Source organism: Phyllobates terribilis, unplaced genomic scaffold (genome assembly GCF_046119375.1).
Source record: "Phyllobates terribilis strain yellow unplaced genomic scaffold, ASM4611937v1 Scaffold_7__3_contigs__length_470593459, whole genome shotgun sequence".
Lineage (NCBI taxonomy): Eukaryota > Metazoa > Chordata > Amphibia > Anura > Dendrobatidae > Phyllobates > Phyllobates terribilis.
Genome location: NW_027362767.1, coordinates 278051261 through 278069540, shown reverse-complemented (window position 1 = coordinate 278069540; position 18280 = coordinate 278051261). Strand labels below are relative to the sequence as shown.

Here is an 18280-nt window from a genome sequence, read left to right as displayed (position 1 = left end):
CATCTATACTAAGCTCCACCAGATTTAAAATTAATAATAATTTTTAACTGCATCTAGCCCGGAAAATAATTTTGGGGCTCCGAGATGCGCAAGACACATAAGTGCCTTCTTGCTGCACTACCTGCAACATGACCCTCATATTGTCAGAATTCGAAGTAATCATGACTACTGGGTTGCCACACTCTTAGATCCCCCAAACTTTTCGATCAACCTTTTCATTTTAATAAAGACCAAAAAAATGGTCATTTTTGAAATTATAAGCATTAGCAGGTTATTAGAAACTGAAATCAAACAGTTTTCAACTCAAAACTTTATTCTAGGTGATGTTACATTTTCACATAGGACCCCTTGTTCGAAAGGAGCTTCTGAACTCTCTCGTCCATTGAATTTGTCAGGTTTTGGATGGTTTCTGCTTCAATTGTTTTGCATGAGGGCAGAATACCCTCCCAGAGCTGTTGCTTAGATGTGAACTGCCTCCCGCCATCATAGACACTCCTTTTGATGATGCTCCAGAGGTTCTGAATGGGGCAGAGGTCAGGGGAGCATGGGGGTCACACCATAAGTTTGTCCCCTTTTATGCCCATATCAGCCGGAGATGCAGATGTTTTATGTGCAGCATAAGATGGGGCATTATCATGCAAAAAAATGATCTTGCTGTGAAATACATGGTTCTTCTTCTTTAACCATGACAGGAAGTGCTGTTTGAGAAAATCCACATACATTATGGAGTTCATCTTTAGCGCCTTCAGGGATCCTAAAGGGGCCGACAATCTCTCTCCCCATGATTCCAGCCCAAAACATTACTCCACCTCCTCCTTGTTGGCGCTGCAGCCGTGTTTGCGTGGGGTGTCCATCAACCAGCCATCCTCCACTCCATCCATCTGGACCATCGAGCGCTGCACGGCACTCATCCGTGAACAAAACAGTTTTGAAATCAGTCTTCATGTAATGTTTGGCCCACTGGAGCCGTTTCTGCTTGTGTGAAGTGGATAGAGGAGGTCGACAGGATGGCATATGCACAGCTGCAAACCTCTGAAGGACCCTGCATCTTGTTGTTCGGGGGACGTTGGAGGCACCAGCAGCTTCAAAAACTTGTCTGCTGCTATGACAAGGCTTTTTTGCCGCTGCTCTTTTAACCTGACGTAATTGCCTGTAGGAAAGAGTCCTCAATTTGCCCTTATCAGCACGCACACGTGTGTACTGTGAATCAGCTACATACTTCTTGATTGCCAAGACACTTCATCCTGATCATCGCACAATGTTGATTGTAGTCATGCCTTGACCTAAACACTCCACAATTTGTTGCTTCTCAGCAGCCGACACATCCTTTATCTTTCCCATTTTGGCAGAAAATGTAGGCTGCTTAATAATGTGAGACAGCCTTCTTAAGTAGTCTTGCCTTTCATTGGACACACCTGCCAAACTAATTAGCACAGGTGTCTGCAATTGCTTACAGTGATATAAAGAGCCCTGACACACATCACCATCAATGAGTTTAACTGACAAACAAACAAATTCTTCCCTTATCACTCCTAAACACTTTTTGCATAATAATTTGGAACACAGTGTACATGTGCTTTTCCACAAAACACCAGTGGTTCACGTAGTGAATCTTACAGTTCTAACTTGCCAACCGTGGTCTGTATGGAGTTGTTCAAAAAAGGGCCCAAAATTAAGATAACATAGATGGGAGAGGTCTCTATGAATAGGAATTCCTAAGTATTTGATACCCTGTGAGGGCCAGGCAAAGGGAAAGTTGGACTGGATGGAATCCTATATGGATTTGGGGAGGGAGACATCGAGGGCCTCAGACTTCGCTGCATTCATTTTAAAATTTGACCATGTAACAAAGTGATCTATTTCAGCCATAACAGCATGGATGGATATATGTGATTGAGTGATATATACTAGTACATCATCAGCAAATAGAGAGCACTTGTACTCGGTGCCTCCCAACGCAATCCACCTAATATTGGGGTTATGGCGAATTGATGAGAGCAGGTGCTCCGTCACTAGGATGTATAAGAGAGGGGACAGAGGACATCCCTGCCTTGTCCCATTGGTGATTGTGAAAGGTGATGAAAATGTTCTGATGCACCCCCTGGGCCTTGGGACACCCGGAGCCGGACCATTTTTGGTGGATGCTGGTGGTTGTAGTCTTCGTGTCGGCGACCCGGTTCCGTGGCTCAGGGTGGTCAAACCAGTGGCGGAACTATTTATGTGGTTTTGATGTTTAAATGTCCGACTACGCCACCCGTGGATTGCGGTCAGAGTGAACCGCCGCTGCAGGGCAGACCGCTGAGGCTGGTGTTGTGGGTGCAGCAGAGCGTAGCATAACTCCCCACGGGAGGAGTATAGCCTCAGGGCAGTGTATGCGGAGGATGGGGGTGATGGTGCAGGGCAGCAGCAGTAACGACACGGAGTCAGTGATGCAGTCCAGGGCCTTTACTCACAGTTCTTATTATCCAGACCACGTCTGCAGGTAACGGCTACATAAGTCGTACTGTGCTCACCAGGTGAGGGGCTCAGACAACTCCCAGATAACTTTGGAGCGCTTCACAGGACCCCCTTTGTGTGTCCTTTGTCTGGCCTTTCTTACCAACCCTTCTGTCCGGCTGCCTCGGGCCTCCTCTTGGTAAACTTCGCGCCAGTTTCCCTGACCCTATGTGCTGCCCTCCTAGCGGGTGTAGCGAGGGGCTGCGCCACATAAAATGTCACAGCCTCCTGTTTCTAGCTGAGGGTCGTTTCCTGCCTCCACTAGTTTCGGGGACCGGTCTCCCCCTTTGGCCTGACCCCTCCATGCAGGTGGATTCGGGCGTGCGGTGGCGACTCGCCCGTCCGCACCCCTGGGATCCCTTCGTTCCTCGTTCCTGGAGCCTTCTCCGCTCCTCTTCCTTCCTTCTCCCTCTTCCAGGCCTGGGCCTCTGTTACTAGGCCCGCCTCCGGAGCAGAGCTCATGCAGAGCCCCTGCTCCCTGCCACTTCTGCTCAGACTTCTCTGCACTGAACTAAGATGGTGCCCACCTTTTATACTCCCTTCTCAATGCACCCAGGAACTGCTTCCTCCCTGCTCCTGCACTACAGGGTTCCCCTTCCTCAGTATTCCCTCCCCCCACTCCAGCCAGGGACAGGGACTGTCGTGCCCATCTCAGGGGCATATTGGTCGCCCTGCCCCACGGCAATGTGGTGTAATGCATGCAGGTGTCGGGTCCTGATCCACACTCCATCCTTACCTGAGAGTGAAATATCACACCTCTGGGTGAGGTGCAATACCTCTGTAGCAACCGAGCCCTCAGGGTGCTACAGTTCCATTTATCTTCAGCCTAGGTGACATATTGCGATACAGGGCCGTGATTTTGGCTATAAAAGGGTCCCCTAGACCCCTACCCCAAGCTTTTTAAGAGAATCATATATGGCGTGCCAGGAGACTCTATGGAATGCTTTCTCAGCATCCAACGAGAGTATCTAATTACAAATTTTTAACTGCATCTAGCCCAGGAAATACTTTGTGCCTAGTAGCAGTGTCTGCTAGTCAGCGGATTATCCCGGCTGTTAAGCAAGCTACACCACCTGTAGTTTGGACACTTAATTTTTTCAAAGGAAATGCTTCGGGACCACGGGATACTCAGTGAAGAACATCAGGAGGCACCCCAAGGCATAGGGGCTGGGACTGGCAGTAGGATGCCTTGCGGTGGACAGCCGAGCTCGATCCTTATAAAAGCTTTTTAACTGCAGCAGCTTTAGTGGACGCTACTGGAGCTGGAATTACGTGGCTGCTGGCATGAGACTTGCACTCCAATAGATCCTTGTAAATGGATTTAAAGTGTATTCATTCAAATTAGAGAGACAATTTAAATTAAAAAGCTTAGAGCTGCCTCCACCACAGGGGGGCTCGCTCGACCCACCAGCGGACAGGCACCAGTATTGGGAGAGGGGGGCTGGCCGTCAGGGTTCACCGCGGCTCTGGCACAAACCCGGCGACACGGAGGTGGCACGGGCAGGAGAGGACTGGCCGTGTCGGCTTCTCACTTTTTGGATCTTAGAAGGGCATGACATGCCTATATCTGTGTCTCCCCCTCCTTTTACTCCTCCACCTCTTTTCTTTTCGCATGACTATATGTACTTGTCACTTTTCCATGTGTTAGTTATGTCTTCTGAGCAGTTTGTCAGCTTTTGGACACCTTTGAAGGTGTTTTCTATGTGTTTCTATGTGTTTTTGTTTGCCTGCCATTGGTTTTAACGGTGTTCGAAGGTGTTCGACGAACAGTTCGACGAACAGTTCGGCGAACACACGGGTGTTCGACGAACCGAACCGAACTCGAACACTACGGGGGTGGCTCAACACTAGAGATGAGCGGTGTTCGACTAGAACTGTTCGCCAATCTCAAATTCGAGCTGTTTTGGGCGGTGTTCGAGTTGTTCGACGAACCCGAACAATTTGCAAAAAATTCGGCTGTTCGAGGTTATGTTCGATAACTGTTCGTGCACCAAAAGCGTGTCCTGCATGTCTGGCGCTATTTAGAGCACCAATCATGCAGGGACTGTCTGCCACTCACTGTAATGCCACAGCCATGGTGGTTGTGGCATTACAGTGATTGCCCAAATCGATGGGAACAGTGCCAACAGTGAAACATGAAAAGCCGGCAATTCAGCAGCGGCATACACCTGTACCCGACAATTTAGAACCGAAAGAATAGAGCTTCACACATAGATTAGATAGATAGAAACATGTCAGTCACATATATATGAAGTACAGTGACAGTGTTGCTTACTGTACTTGTCATTTAGCGTAAAGGATTTATCAAAAAAAATAATAGTGTTTTCATGCACCGTCTCTTTAAAAAAGCCGGCCGGCAATTCAGCATCTGTACCCGACAATTTAGAACAGAAAGAATAGAGCATCACACATAGATTAGATAGATAGAAACATGTCAGTCACATATATATGAAGTACAGTGATAGTGTTGGTTACTGTACTTGTCATTTAGTATTAAAATAAAGGATTTATTATTTAAAAAATTGGCGTGGGGTTCCCCTTAATTTTAGTCTCTAGCGGAGGTTAAGCAGACGGCTGGGGCAGATGTTTGAAGCCTGGGAAGGGGGTAATACCCACGGAGCTTCCCAGGCTACTAATATCAGCCCCCAGCTGAATGCATAGCCTTTACTAGCTATTAAAATGGGGGACCCCCCCAAAAAAAATGACGTGGGGTCCCCCCTAATTTAATAGCTAGCAAAGGCTAGGCAGACAGCTGGGGGCTGATATTAATAGCCCAGGAAGGGAGCCATGAATATTGGCCCCCTCCCAGGCTAGAAACACCAGCCGTCAGCCGCCCCAGAAATGGCGCATTCATAGGATGCGCCAATTCTGGCACTTAGCCTCGCTCTTCCACGCTGCCCTGGTGCGGTGGCAGGGGGTAATAGGGTTGGGGTTGATGTCAGCTTATAATGCCAGCTGACATCAAGCCCAGGTTAGTAATGGAGAGGCGTCTATAAGACACCCCCATTACTAACCCCATAGTCAAAGTTAAAAAAAACACAAACACCCAGAATAAAGTCCTTTAATTGAAATAAAGACACAATCCTTTATTGTTCTAAATTAAACCATACTTACCGTCACGCCCATTCCAGCTGAAGCCAACGATCTCCTGCAATAAAAGAAAAATAATAAAGCAACCTCATCCTTACCTTTCCATGGTTCCCACGACAGCTTCAGCTCTGCTACATCGAGATGACAGGCTGGACCGCAGCAGAACGCTGCCATCCAGCCTGTCATCCCGCAGACACTGAGAAGCGCAGGCTTGCCTGCGCTGCTCAGCGTCTCTCTGTGACGACATCCAGATGAGCCGAGTTCATGTCCAATGAACTCGGCTCACCTCATGCACGTCACTGACAGCGTGGGAAAATTCTCACGCTGAAGCGGTGAGTGCAGGAGAATTCTCCCACGCTGTCAGTGACGTGCATAAGGTGAGCTCATGTCCAATGAACTCAGCTCACCTCCTGCACGTCACTGACAGCGTGGGAGAATTCTCCTGCACTCAGCGCTTCAGCGTGAGAATTCTCCCACGCTGAAGCGCTGAGTGCAGGAGAATTTTCCCACGCTGTCAGTGACGTGCATAAGGTGAGCTCATGTCCAATGAACTCAGCTCACCTCCTGCACGTCACTGACAGCGTGGGAGAATTCTCCTGCACTCAGCGCTTCAGTGTGAGAATTCTCCCACGCTGAAGCGCTGAGTGCAGGAGAATTTTCCCACGCTGTCAGTGACGTGCATGAGGTGAGCCGAGTTCATTGGACATTAACTCGGCTCATCTGGATGCCCTCACAGAGAGACACTGTGGAGCGCAAGCAAGCCTGCGCTTCTCAGTGTCTGCGGGATGACAGGATGGATGTCAGCGTTCTGCTGCGGTCCAGCCTGTCATCTCGATGTAGCAGAGCTGAAGCTGTCATGGGAACCATGGAAAGGTAAGGATGATGTTGCTTTATTATTTTTCTTTTATTTCAGGAGATCGTTGGCTTCAGCTGGAATGGGCGTGATGGTAAGTATGGTTTAATTTAGAACAATAAAGAATTGTGTGTTTATTTCAATTAAAGGACTTTTTTCTGGGTGTTGTTTTTTTTAAATACTTTACTAGAAATTCATGGTGGTCATGTCTAATATTGGCGTGACCCCATGAATTTCGGGCTTAGGGCCAGCTGATAATGCCAAGCTGGCCCTAACCCCTTTATTACCCAGTGAGCCACCGCATCAGGGCCCTGGATGAGTTGGGTACAGCGCCAGAAGATGGCGCTTCTATGAACGCGCCATTTTCTGGGGTGGCTGCGGACTGCAATTTGCAGTGGGGGTGGCCCAGAAAGCTTGGGCCTCCCTGCGCTGCGGATTCCAGCCCCCAGCTGCCTAGTTGTACCTGGCTGGACACAAAAACAGGGCGAAGCCCCACGTCAATTTTCTTTAAATTATTTCATGAAATAATTAAGAAAAAAAGGGCTTCCCTATACTGTTGTGTCCGGCCAGGTACAAATAGGCAGCTGGTGGTTGGGGGCAGCCCGTTCCTGCCTGCTGTACCTGGCTGGACACAAATATAGTGCGAAGCCCCACGTCAATTTTTTTTAAATTATTTCATGAATTTCCTGAAATAATTTAAAAAAATTGAAGTGGGGCTTCGCACTATATTTGTGTCCAGCCAGGTACAGCAAGCAGGAACGGGCTGCCCCCATCCACCAGCTGCCTATTTGTACCTGGCCGGACACAACAATATAGGGAAGCCCTTTTTTTCTTAATTATTTCATGAATTTCATGAAATAATTAAAAAAAATTGAAGTGGGGCTTCGCACTATATTTGTGTCCAGCCAGGTACAGCAGGCAGGAACGGGCTGCCCCCAACCACCAGCTGCTTATTTGTACCTGGCCGGACACAACAATATAGGGAAGGCCTTTTTTTCTTAATTATTTCATGAATTTCATGAAATAATTAAAAAAAAAATACGTGGGGCTTCGCCCTATTTTTGTGTCCAGCCAGGTACAACTAGGCAGCTGGGGGCTGGAATCTGCAGCGCAGGGAGGCCCAAGCTTTCTGGGCCCCCCCCCGCTACAAATTGCAGTCCGCAGCCACCCAGGAAAATGGCGCGTTCATAGAAGCGCCATCTTCTGGCGCTGTACCCAACTCATCCAGGGCCCTGGTGCGGTGGCTCACTGGGTAATAAAGGGGTTAGGGCCAGCTTGGTATTATCAGCTGGCCCCAAGCCCAAAATTCATGGGTTCACGCCAGTATTAGACATGACCGCCATGAATTTCTAGTAAAGTATTTAAAAAAAACACAACACCCAGAATAAAGTCCTTTAATTGAAATAAAGACACAATTCTTTATTGTTCTAAATTAAACCATACTTACCATCACACCCATTCCAGTTGAAGCCAACGATCTCCTGCAATAAAAGAAAAATAATAAACCAACCTCATCCTTACCTTTCCATGGTTCCCACGACAGCTTCAGCTCTGCTACATCGAGATGACTGGCTGGACCGCAGCAGAACGCTGCCATCCAGTCTGTCATCCCGCAGACACTGAGAAGCGCAGGCATGCTTGCGCTCCTCACTGTCTCGCTGTGACGGCATCCAGATGAGCCGAGGTCATGTCCAATGAACTCGGCTCACCTCATGCACGTCACTGACAGCGTGGGAAAATTCTCACGCTGAAGTGCTGAGTGCAGGAGAATTCTCCCACGTTGTCAGTGATGTGCATGAGGTGAGCTCATGTCCAATGAACTCAGCTCACCTCCTGCACGTCACTGACAGCGTGGGAAAATTCTCCTGCAATCAGCGCTTCAGCGTGAGAATTTTCCCACGCTGTCAGTGACGTGCATGAGGTGAGCCGAGTTCATTGGACATGAACTCGGCTCATCTGGATGTCGTCACAGAGAGACGCTGAGCAGCGCAAGCATGCCTGCGCTTCTCAGTGTCTGCGGGATGACAGGCTGGATGGCAGCGTTCTGCTGCGGTCCAGCCTGTCATCTCGATGTAGCAGAGCTGAAGCTGTCGTGGGAACCATGGAAAGGTAAGGATGAGGTTGCTTTGTTATTTTTCTTTTATTGCAGGAGATCGTTGGCTTCAGCTGGAATGGGCGTGATGGTAAGTATGGTTTAATTTAGAACAATAAAGGATTGTGTCTTTATTTCAATTAAAGGACTTTATTCTGGGTGTTTGTGTTTTTTTTAACTTTGACTATGGGGTTAGTAATGGGGGTGTCTTATAGACGCCTCTCCATTACTAACCTGGGCTTGATGTCAGCTGGCATTATAAGCTGACATCAACCCCAACCCTATTACCCCCTGCCACCGCACCAGGGCAGCGTGGAAGAGCGAGGCTAAGTGCCAGAATTGGCGCATCCTATGAATGCGCCATTTCTGGGGCGGCTGACGGCTGGTGTTTCTAGCCTGGGAGGGGGCCAATATTCATGGCTCCCTTCCTGGGCTATTAATATCAGCCCCCTGCTGTCTGCCTAGCCTTTGCTAGCTATTAAATTAGGGGGGACCCCACGTCATTTTTTTGGGGGGGTCCCCCATTTTAATAGCTAGTAAAGGCTATGTATTCAGCTGGGGGCTGATATTAGTAGCCTGGGAAGCACCGTGGGTATTACCCCCTTCCCAAGCTTCAAACATCTGCCCCAGCCGTCTGCTTAACCTCCGCTAGAGCCTAAAATTAAGGGGAACCCCACGCCAATTTTTTTAATAATAAATCCTTTATTTTAATACTAAATGACAAGTACAGTAACCAACACTATCACTGTACTTCATATATATGTGACTGACATGTTTCTATCTATCTAATCTATGTGTGATGCTCTATCTTTCTGTTCTAAATTGTCGGGTACCGCTGCTGAATTGCCGGCCGGCTTTTTTAAAGAGACAGTGCATGAAAACACTATTATTTTTTTAAATAAATCCTTTACACTAAATGACAAGTACAGTAAGCAACACTATCACTGTACTTATTATATATGTGACTGACATGTTTCTATCTATCTAATCTATGTGTGAAGCTCTATTCTTTCTGTTCTAAATTGTCGGGTACAGATGCTGAATTGCCGGCCGGCTTTTTTAAAGAGACGTGCATGAAAACACTAATATTTTTTTTAATAAATCCTTTACACTAAATGACAAGTGCAGTAACCAACACTGTCACTGTGCTTCTTATATGTGTGACTGACATGTTTCTATCTATCTAATCTATGTGTGATGCTCTATTCCTTCTTGTCTAAATTGTCGGGTACCGGTGTATGCCGCTGCTGAATTTGCCGGCCGGCTTTTTTAAAGAGAGTGTCTTCTGAGCAGTTTGTCAGCTTTTGGACACCTTTGCAGGTGTTTTCTATGTGTTTCTATGTGTTTTTGTTTGCCTGCCATTGGTTTTAACGGTGTTCGACGGTGTTCTAAGGTGTTCGACGAACAGTTCGACGAACAGTTCCTCGAACATCCCGGTGTTCGACGAACCGAACCGAACCCGAACACTACGGGGGTGGCTCAACACTACTCAACACTAGTAATTACCATCTTCCTCTTATGTACTATAATATTTTAGATGTAAATCTCTTACTTGATGTTTCACTTGCATCTCATCTTCTTTGGTAAATTTTTTAGATGTAATTGTCCTCTTTTTTACTTATTTATATTCTCTTTTAAATGTGCTGTGATTAATAAATCTTTTTGACATTTTACACTTTGTATGCAGTCATTTTTATAGGTTTTGCGTACAATGGTTGCTCAAGATTGCAACAGTAAATAATTATGTGGTAATTTGGCCTATTTGCTGCTTGTAGGTTTATATTTTATGTGATATACCAACAAAAAGTATCAAGTTTTTGTGAAGTGTAAAGGAAATAATACAAAAATAATAGCAGTGTGTTCAAAAAGGTGAGTTAAGCACAAAATCTTTATACTAGCTTTCCTTTCCATACATTGGGAACATTGCACACTGTTTTCTAATTCAAAACATGAAGAGAAATGTATATAATTTTTAACTACTTTACAGAAAATAACAAAAAATTGACATTGGGCTGTTCTAAAAAAAATAGCAGTGTCAGCATTTGTCTTTACAAACTTACAATATGCACTTTTTTGTTAGGAGTTAGCATTCCTGTGAATCACTAACCTAATATATAGTTGTATTCAGTTTTTTAGAACTGCTTTACATCGATGTTGCATAGAGTCAACCAACTTCTTGAACCTGTCAACTGTTATCCCAGCCCAGGATGCTTTGACTATATCTCACAATTTTTTGGCATTTGTTGGTTTTGCCTCAGAAACGTCATTTTTGATGTCACTCTACAAGTGTTCTTTTGGATTAAAGTCCGGGGATTGGGCTGGCCACTCCATAACCTCAATTTTGTTGGACTGGAACCAACATTTTTCTTGTTTACTGGTGTGTTTAGGGTCGTTGTCTTGTTGAAACACCCATTTCAAGGGCATATCCTCTTCGGCATCAGTCAATATGAACTCTTCAAGTATTTTAATATATGCAAACTGGTCCATGATCCCTGGTATGCGGTAAATAGGTCCGGCACCATAGTAAGAGAAACATGCCCATATCATGATGCTTGCACCATCATGATTCACTGTCTTCAGAGTGTACTGTGGCTTGAATGCAGAGTTTGGGGGTTGTCTGACGAACTGTCTGCGGCCCTTGAACCCAAAAAGAACAATTTTACTTTCATCAGTCCAAAAAATGTTTCTCAATTTCTGTTTAAGCCAGTTGATGTGTTCTTTTTCAAATTGTATCCGCTTCAGTACATGTCTTTTTTTAACAGTGGGACTTTGCAAGGACTTCTTGCTAAGAGATTAGCGTCACACAGGCATCTTCTAACTGTCACAGTACTCATAGGTAACTTGAGACTGTCTTTGATCTTCCTGGAGCTGATCATTGGCTGAGCCTTTGCCATTCTGGCTATTCTTTGGTCAATTCGAATACTAGTCTTCCATTTTCTTCCATGTCTCTCTGGTTTTGCTTTCCATTTTAAAGCATTGGAAATCATTTTAGCTGAGCAGCCTATCATTGTCTGCACTTCTTTATAAGTTTTACCCTCTGCAATCAACTTTTTAGTCAAAGTTCCCTGTTCTTCTGAGCAATGTCTCGAACGACCCATATTTCTCAGGCTTTCAAGGAGAAATGCATGTACAACATGTGCTGGCTTCAGCCTTAAATAAGGGTCACCCGATTCACACCTGTTTCTTCACAAAATTATTGACCTCACTAATTGAACTCCACACTGCTATTATTTTGAACAGAGCCCCATTCAATTACTTATTCAAATACACAGACTCAAAAACATGCAGATCATGAATGCTGAGTCTGGTTGCTTTCTTAGAATCTACTGCATCAACTAGTAAATTGTTTGACATATGGTAATATTATTTATACCAAAAACAGTGATTAATCTGATTAGTCATATTAGACTGCTATTATTTTGAACACTACTGTACACCCCAGTCTCAAGTGATTTGCAGAATCTAACAGGATTTTGTCAAGGATTGCCCTGTATTTAGCTGCATCCATCTTCTCATCAACTCTGACAAGCTTCCCGGTTCTTGCTGCCACCACCATGTATGATGGTGGGGATGGTGTTTCCTTGGTGTTTTCCTTGTGATGTGTAGTGTTAGTTTTCTGCCACATATAGCATTCTGCATTAGGCCAAAAAGTTCTCCTTTGGTCTCATCTGACCAATGCACCTTCTTCCACCTGCTAGCTGTGTCCCCTACATTTCTTTATGCAAACTGCAAATGGGACTTCTTATGACTTGCTTTCAAAAAGGCTCTCTTCTTGCTACATTTTCATAAAGGACAGATTTGTGGAGTATTCAACTTACAGCTGTCCTGCGGACAGATTCTCCGGCCTGTGCTATGTGTTAAACGGACGGTTGCAAACAACTTTATTAATAATGGAAAGCAACTGAACCCGGGGTCCGCGATGCAGCCTGGAAGACTGTGGCCGAACACCTTCCGGGTAAGAAGGTAAAACAACCAACTAATATATAAATCCCTCCAGTGTTACTGCACACCAAGACGGGAAAAGGGATTCGCATTATCTCCGTTAACTGCACGAGAGATGTGCGACAAATAACGTAGCCGTAGCCCTGTTAACTGCACAGAGGCTACGCAGCAGACGCTAAGAAGTGTGTGTGACTCACGCCGGCGTATACGTGCTCCCAGCCGGTGTGCGACCAGACTGCGGAGTCACTGTCCACGTGACTAACAGGCGGTGCAAGGAATACGGAGTCCGCAGTCTGCTCGTGGTGTATAGCGACCCCCTTGTCGGAGCCAGACTGTCAAGTGGAACTACCTGCCTCCCTCCAGCTAAGACTGCCTATCCCCAGCTAAACCTGCCTGTCTGAAGCTAGAGCAGCAAGAGAGCACGTGGAGCTCAAACAGACAAGCGTCCACACATGAACACAACCTTAGCTCAATGATCAGAGCGCGCCGCCATGCTTGTGGGCGGACTATTTAAAGACTAAGCCCTGCCCACTGTCGCATTATTGGTCGCACTACTGATGACGTCACCCGCGGCCAATCAGGCGGTGCCAGGTCACTGGATCAGCTGACACCAAAGCACCAATCAAGGTCCGCCATGTCACAGGCATGCTCAGTGCAGTGCATCCTGGACTTAGGCTGTAGCAGCCCTTGTTCCCCTCCGCAACCTATGCTTAACACTACTAGGAACAAGGATCCGAGAGACAGCCTGTACGTCTCGTGCACTGGCTTGGCTTTGGGACTGACGGTGATGCTAAACAGCATCTGCCCTGGCTAGACCAGAATGAGAGACCACAGATCATTGTGACCTAATTTCAGGTCCAGCAACCACCCAACGCTTAACACTATGGATCTCCACAGTGACCATGGGCCTTTTGGCTGCTTCTCTAATTAATACTCTCCTTGCTTGGGATGTCAGTTTAGGTGGACAGCCATGTCTTGGTAGGTTTACAGTTGTGCCATACTCCTTACATTTTTGGATGATGGATTGAACAATGCTTAATGAGATCTTCAGAGCTTTAGCTATTTTTTTTAGAACCTAACAGTGCTTTTCTTATGCCCACAACTTTATCCCTGACTTGTCTGGTGTGTTCCTTGGTTTTCATAATGCTGTTTGATCCCCAATGTCCTCAATCAAACTTCTGAGACCTTCACAAAACAGCTGTAGTTATACTGAGAATAAATTACACACTGGTGGACTCAATTTACTAATAATCTGACTTTTGGAGTCAATTGGTCACTCAGGATTTTTTTTAGGGGTATCAGACCACAGGGAGCTGAATACAAATGCAAATCACAATATTCAGATTTATATTTTTAAAATAATAAGAAAACCATGTATCATTTCCTTTACATTTCATAAATACTTGCTACTTTGCATTGGAATACTACATAAAATCCAAATGAAATACATTTAAGTTTGTGGGTTTAACATGAAAAAATGTGGAAAAGTTCATGGAATATGAATACTTTTGTAAGACACCGTAATATTTTGGAGTAGATAAGCTTAACAAGTTAACATAATATATTGTATATTATAACTTACCTGGTGTCTGTCCAGAGCAATAGCTGTGAGGGTAAGGACAGAGACGTGGACTGAGCAATACTGTACAAAACGACTTACATGGCACATGAGCTTACCAAAAACCCAGGTACTGCTAACAAATCGAACCTAAGGACAAAGAAAATGTATAATGAGTACTAATATATGTGCCACTAGAATATACAACTGATATTAATGCATCCCTTAGCTATAGTTTTCCCTAAATGTTATCATCTTACAGATGCAAAAATGACCCCTTAGCACACCCCAAAATGAATACATCCACACACTATACCCCTGACATACATACAGATCACAAACCAATCCTAAACAGATATAGAACCTTAAATTAATATAGTTTCTCCAAGATCCCATACATTTACAAAGGATCCCGATTGCCTTAAAAAAACATATAAAAACACAGCCCCAGACTTATCCAAAAAATCCAGACCACCTAAAAAGACCTGAAGAATATAAGCACCAGGTTCTCCTAAAAATTCAGACACATTGACAAATACTCAAAGGAACCTGTCAGCTCAAAAAATACTATTAACCAGCAGATATAGTGGTAATCTGAAGGAAAATAGTGTTTCAATCATGTCATGCAGACTTACTGGAAGAGAAGCTACAGGGAGAAAACAAAGTTGTATTCTCCCTGCAAGCTGTTGGCTTCCAGTCATCGGGTGGTGCAGGGACCTGTTACAGTCACCGTTCACAACACAGTGGACATGCAGTTTAATAACTCCTGAAACTTTTATTGACAGCTAACTTAGTAGCAGGCTGTCAATTACCGTGCATGGGAGTGCTCAGAGAACACTTACTGTATAGTGAGCAGTGACTAGAGCAGCCCCCTCACCATCCCAATGACTAGAAGCAAGTGGCTGCAAGGAGGATATAACTGAATTTTCTCCCTGTAGCCATTCCTCCAGTAAGCTCACACCACTGCAACACTTTTTGAAGTAATTTGCTTTTTTTTTAGGTGAGCGCCAGGTTAACATACGAGGACATATAGACCAGTTAATGCTCTTTAGGAAAAGGGTATTTTAACGGACTCTTCAAAGAGAGAGAAAATAGGATTTTGTCTATAGTGCCACCTACTAGAGGTAGCAATCTTGGAAGTCAAAAATCACCCTTGTAAAGAGCCCTGCCACATGACATTGCATATAAATTAGGAGACTCACCTCCATCTAACAAGTTTCTTACTTTGCACCGACGAGGAACAAAATCCCCCAAATTTAGGAGAAAACTGAGGGGTGCGTCTTATGGTCCAAATGTAGCTTACTGGGAGTTGCAGTGGTGGTGCGGTGGTGGTGTATCGGGGTCACAGGAAGCAGGGTCCCTCCTTCAGGAGCCCAGTGGCGGCAGAAGCGGTGCGATGCTGCGAGCCCAGTATTGGCGGTCAAGCAGAGCTATCCCAGTGGCCATTTTCCTGAAGCAGTGGACCGCATGCACAGACTGGGATCTTGACCCAGCCGAGAGATCATCCGTGCCTGCACCGCCTCCGGCTGCCACCTTCCTGAAGCCGTGGGCCTCAGGGAAATGCCGATATCCCAGTCTGTGCATGCGTTGGCTAGGGTGGCCATTTCCATGTAGACCATGGCTTCAGGAAGATTGCCACTGGAAAAGCAATACACTCCACTATGCCTCACCGGCCCCGCAGCATCTCACCTGTTCTGCCACTGCCGGGTTCCTGAGGGAGGGACCCTGCTCACGCTCCAACACCACTGCAACGCCCCACTGCTGGGGCACCCCCTTCTACCACCCAGACCCGCAGCATTGCTCCACTTCTGCCACTGCCGGCTTCCTGAGAAACCCTGCCTCCTGTGACCCTCGCTCCACCGCCCCCAAGTAAGCTACCTATTTGAACTATAATACGGACCCCCATCTTATAAAAAAAATGGTTTCCTATTTTCCACCCCAAAATTTGGAGTGTGTCTTATGGTCCGGTGCATCTTGCAGTCTGAAAAATAGGGTATTTCTCTTTTGGAGATTTTTCTGGCTTGGCTTTATATCGTAATACATGTAGCAAAGCTCTTTAAAGGGTCAATGTTTACTCCTACCTCTAAAAGGTGGCACTATAAGCTCTGTTCTCTTCCTTTTTGAAAAATAAATTTGGATACATTTTAAAGTAATATGCACATGCGTGCACACATACACATTATATTGATCTTCCTCACTTTACTCTTCCTCTAGCAGCCTGTTTGGTTAAGGCATCTGCTATTGGTGAAATGAGGGTGCTTTTAAGTCTAGACATTAGTGATGAGCGAGCATGCTCGCAACTGCTCGGTGCTCGCCCGAGCATCTCACCGCTCGAGATGCTCGGCGCTCGCCAAGTATTTCTGGGTTTGCTCGGCAGGAGCTCAGGTCCCCTCCCTGCATGTTTGGCGCTCTTTAGAGAGATAATGAACATGCAGGGATTGCCTGCCACTCACTGTAATGCCGCAGCCATGTTGGTTGTGGCATTACAGTGATTGGCTGGCCGCACAGCATCATCACGTCTATAACAGACCTGGGGCCGCCATGCTCGTCACAGTCACTCCGGAATCAATGTAGGGAGAGGTGCTGCTGAGCTAAGGAGAGATTTGCTTGTTTCTAGTTAGTGTAGGTATACCAAACTATGTTAGAGACACATATCTATCTCAACAAGAAGTCCTTCTGAGGAATAATCCATCTGCAGAGATATCAGGCAGGCAGTGTATATAGGCAGGCAGGCAGGCAGGGTATATAGCAGACTAAAGGTGCATATAGCACAAGAGGCTCCATTCCAGTTTTGCCTGCTTCTGCGGATAGATATTCTTAGAAATAAGCCCAGGTCTCAGGGGCCAGGAATAATTTTTTTTGGGATCTTAATCCTCATTATTTGCTTAAAAAGCAATCCAGAGAACACTGTTTTTCTGCCATTTGCTTGTTGGCACTGCACAATACAGCCAGGTCCTTTCCATATTACAACGTTAAAAATCCAGTTATTTAAAACTGTGTTTTCTCCGTCATACGGATCACATATAATTGCGCTGAAAATACTGCCATTTCTGGCCTCCATTAAAAATTTGTTTCAGTGTGTCAGTGACACCAGTTTGCTGTTCAAAATAGTTACCTACAGGCCAGGTATTTAATACTGTGTTTTCTCCGTCACACGGATCACATATATGTTTTCAGAAAATACTGCTATTTCTGGCCTCCATTAAACATTTGCTTCAGTGTGTCAGTGAAGCTATTGACACCAGTTTGCTGTTCAAAATAGTTACCTACAGGACAGCTATTTAATACTGTGTTTTCTCCATCACATGGATCACATATACATTTTCAGAAAATACTGCCATTTCTGGCCTCCATTAAAAATTGGTTTCAGTGTGTCAGTGAAGCTATTGACACCAGTTTGCTGTTAAAAATAGTTACCTACAGACCAGGTATTTAAAATTGTGGTTTGCCCATCACATGGATCACATATAAGTTAATTCCAAATTCAGCCATTTGAGCGTGGAAGATATTGTTCTCCATTTAAAATGGGCAAGGCATGTCGCAAGGGACGGAGAACTGGACATGATGGTGATGGTGATGGTGCATGCAGAGGCCGAGGCCGTGGGCAAGCTGAAATTGTGCGCCACAACAAATACCCACATCTTCTCGCTCGACCTTCCTGTCCCAATTTATAGGGGACCGCAGAACACCACTACTATTGAACACAGAGCAGTGTGAAAAGGTTATTGGTTGGATAGCAGATAATGCTTCCAGTTCTTAGCTACCACCACCACCACCCTGTCTTCCACACGGTCAAGTCTCAGCAGCCGTGAGTCTGGATCGCATATTGCTCACCCTGAAATCCTTCCTTCCACCATGCCGAGTACCCAGAAACAACTGATCCCACACTTGGACACTCCGAAGAGCTTTTCACTTTTCCATTTATAGATTCAGGCCTCTCGCCTTGTCCACTTGAAGCGGGGCAAGAGGAGATCGCACGTAGTGATGCCCAAATATTTGAGCAGCCACAGTCACACGAAGGCGAAGGTGGGGAAGTGTCAAAAGAGGTGCACAATGATGAGACACAATTGCCAGAAAGTCAGGAGGAGGACCAGGGTTCGGCAGTGGAAGACGATGTGGTGGATGATATAGTAACTGACCCAACCTGGCAGGAGGACATGCAGAGCGAGGAGAGCAGTACACAGGGGGAGGGAGGCAAAGCACCCCAACAGGCAGGAAGAAGCAGTGTGGCGGCCCCAAAAAGAAGGCA

The 18280-nt window shown here is 45.7% G+C and overlaps 1 protein-coding gene across 1 annotated transcript in view; it reads right to left on the bottom strand.

Annotated features, from left to right (window-relative positions):
* Positions 1-18280, bottom strand: part of LOC141153171 (G-protein coupled receptor 83-like) — a 254630-nt gene that overhangs the window by 65778 nt on the left and 170572 nt on the right. The window contains exon 2 of the mRNA XM_073637871.1: positions 14056-14181. Coding sequence (XP_073493972.1) covers positions 14056-14181 — 126 coding nt within the window. The remainder of the gene's footprint in view (positions 1-14055; positions 14182-18280) is intronic.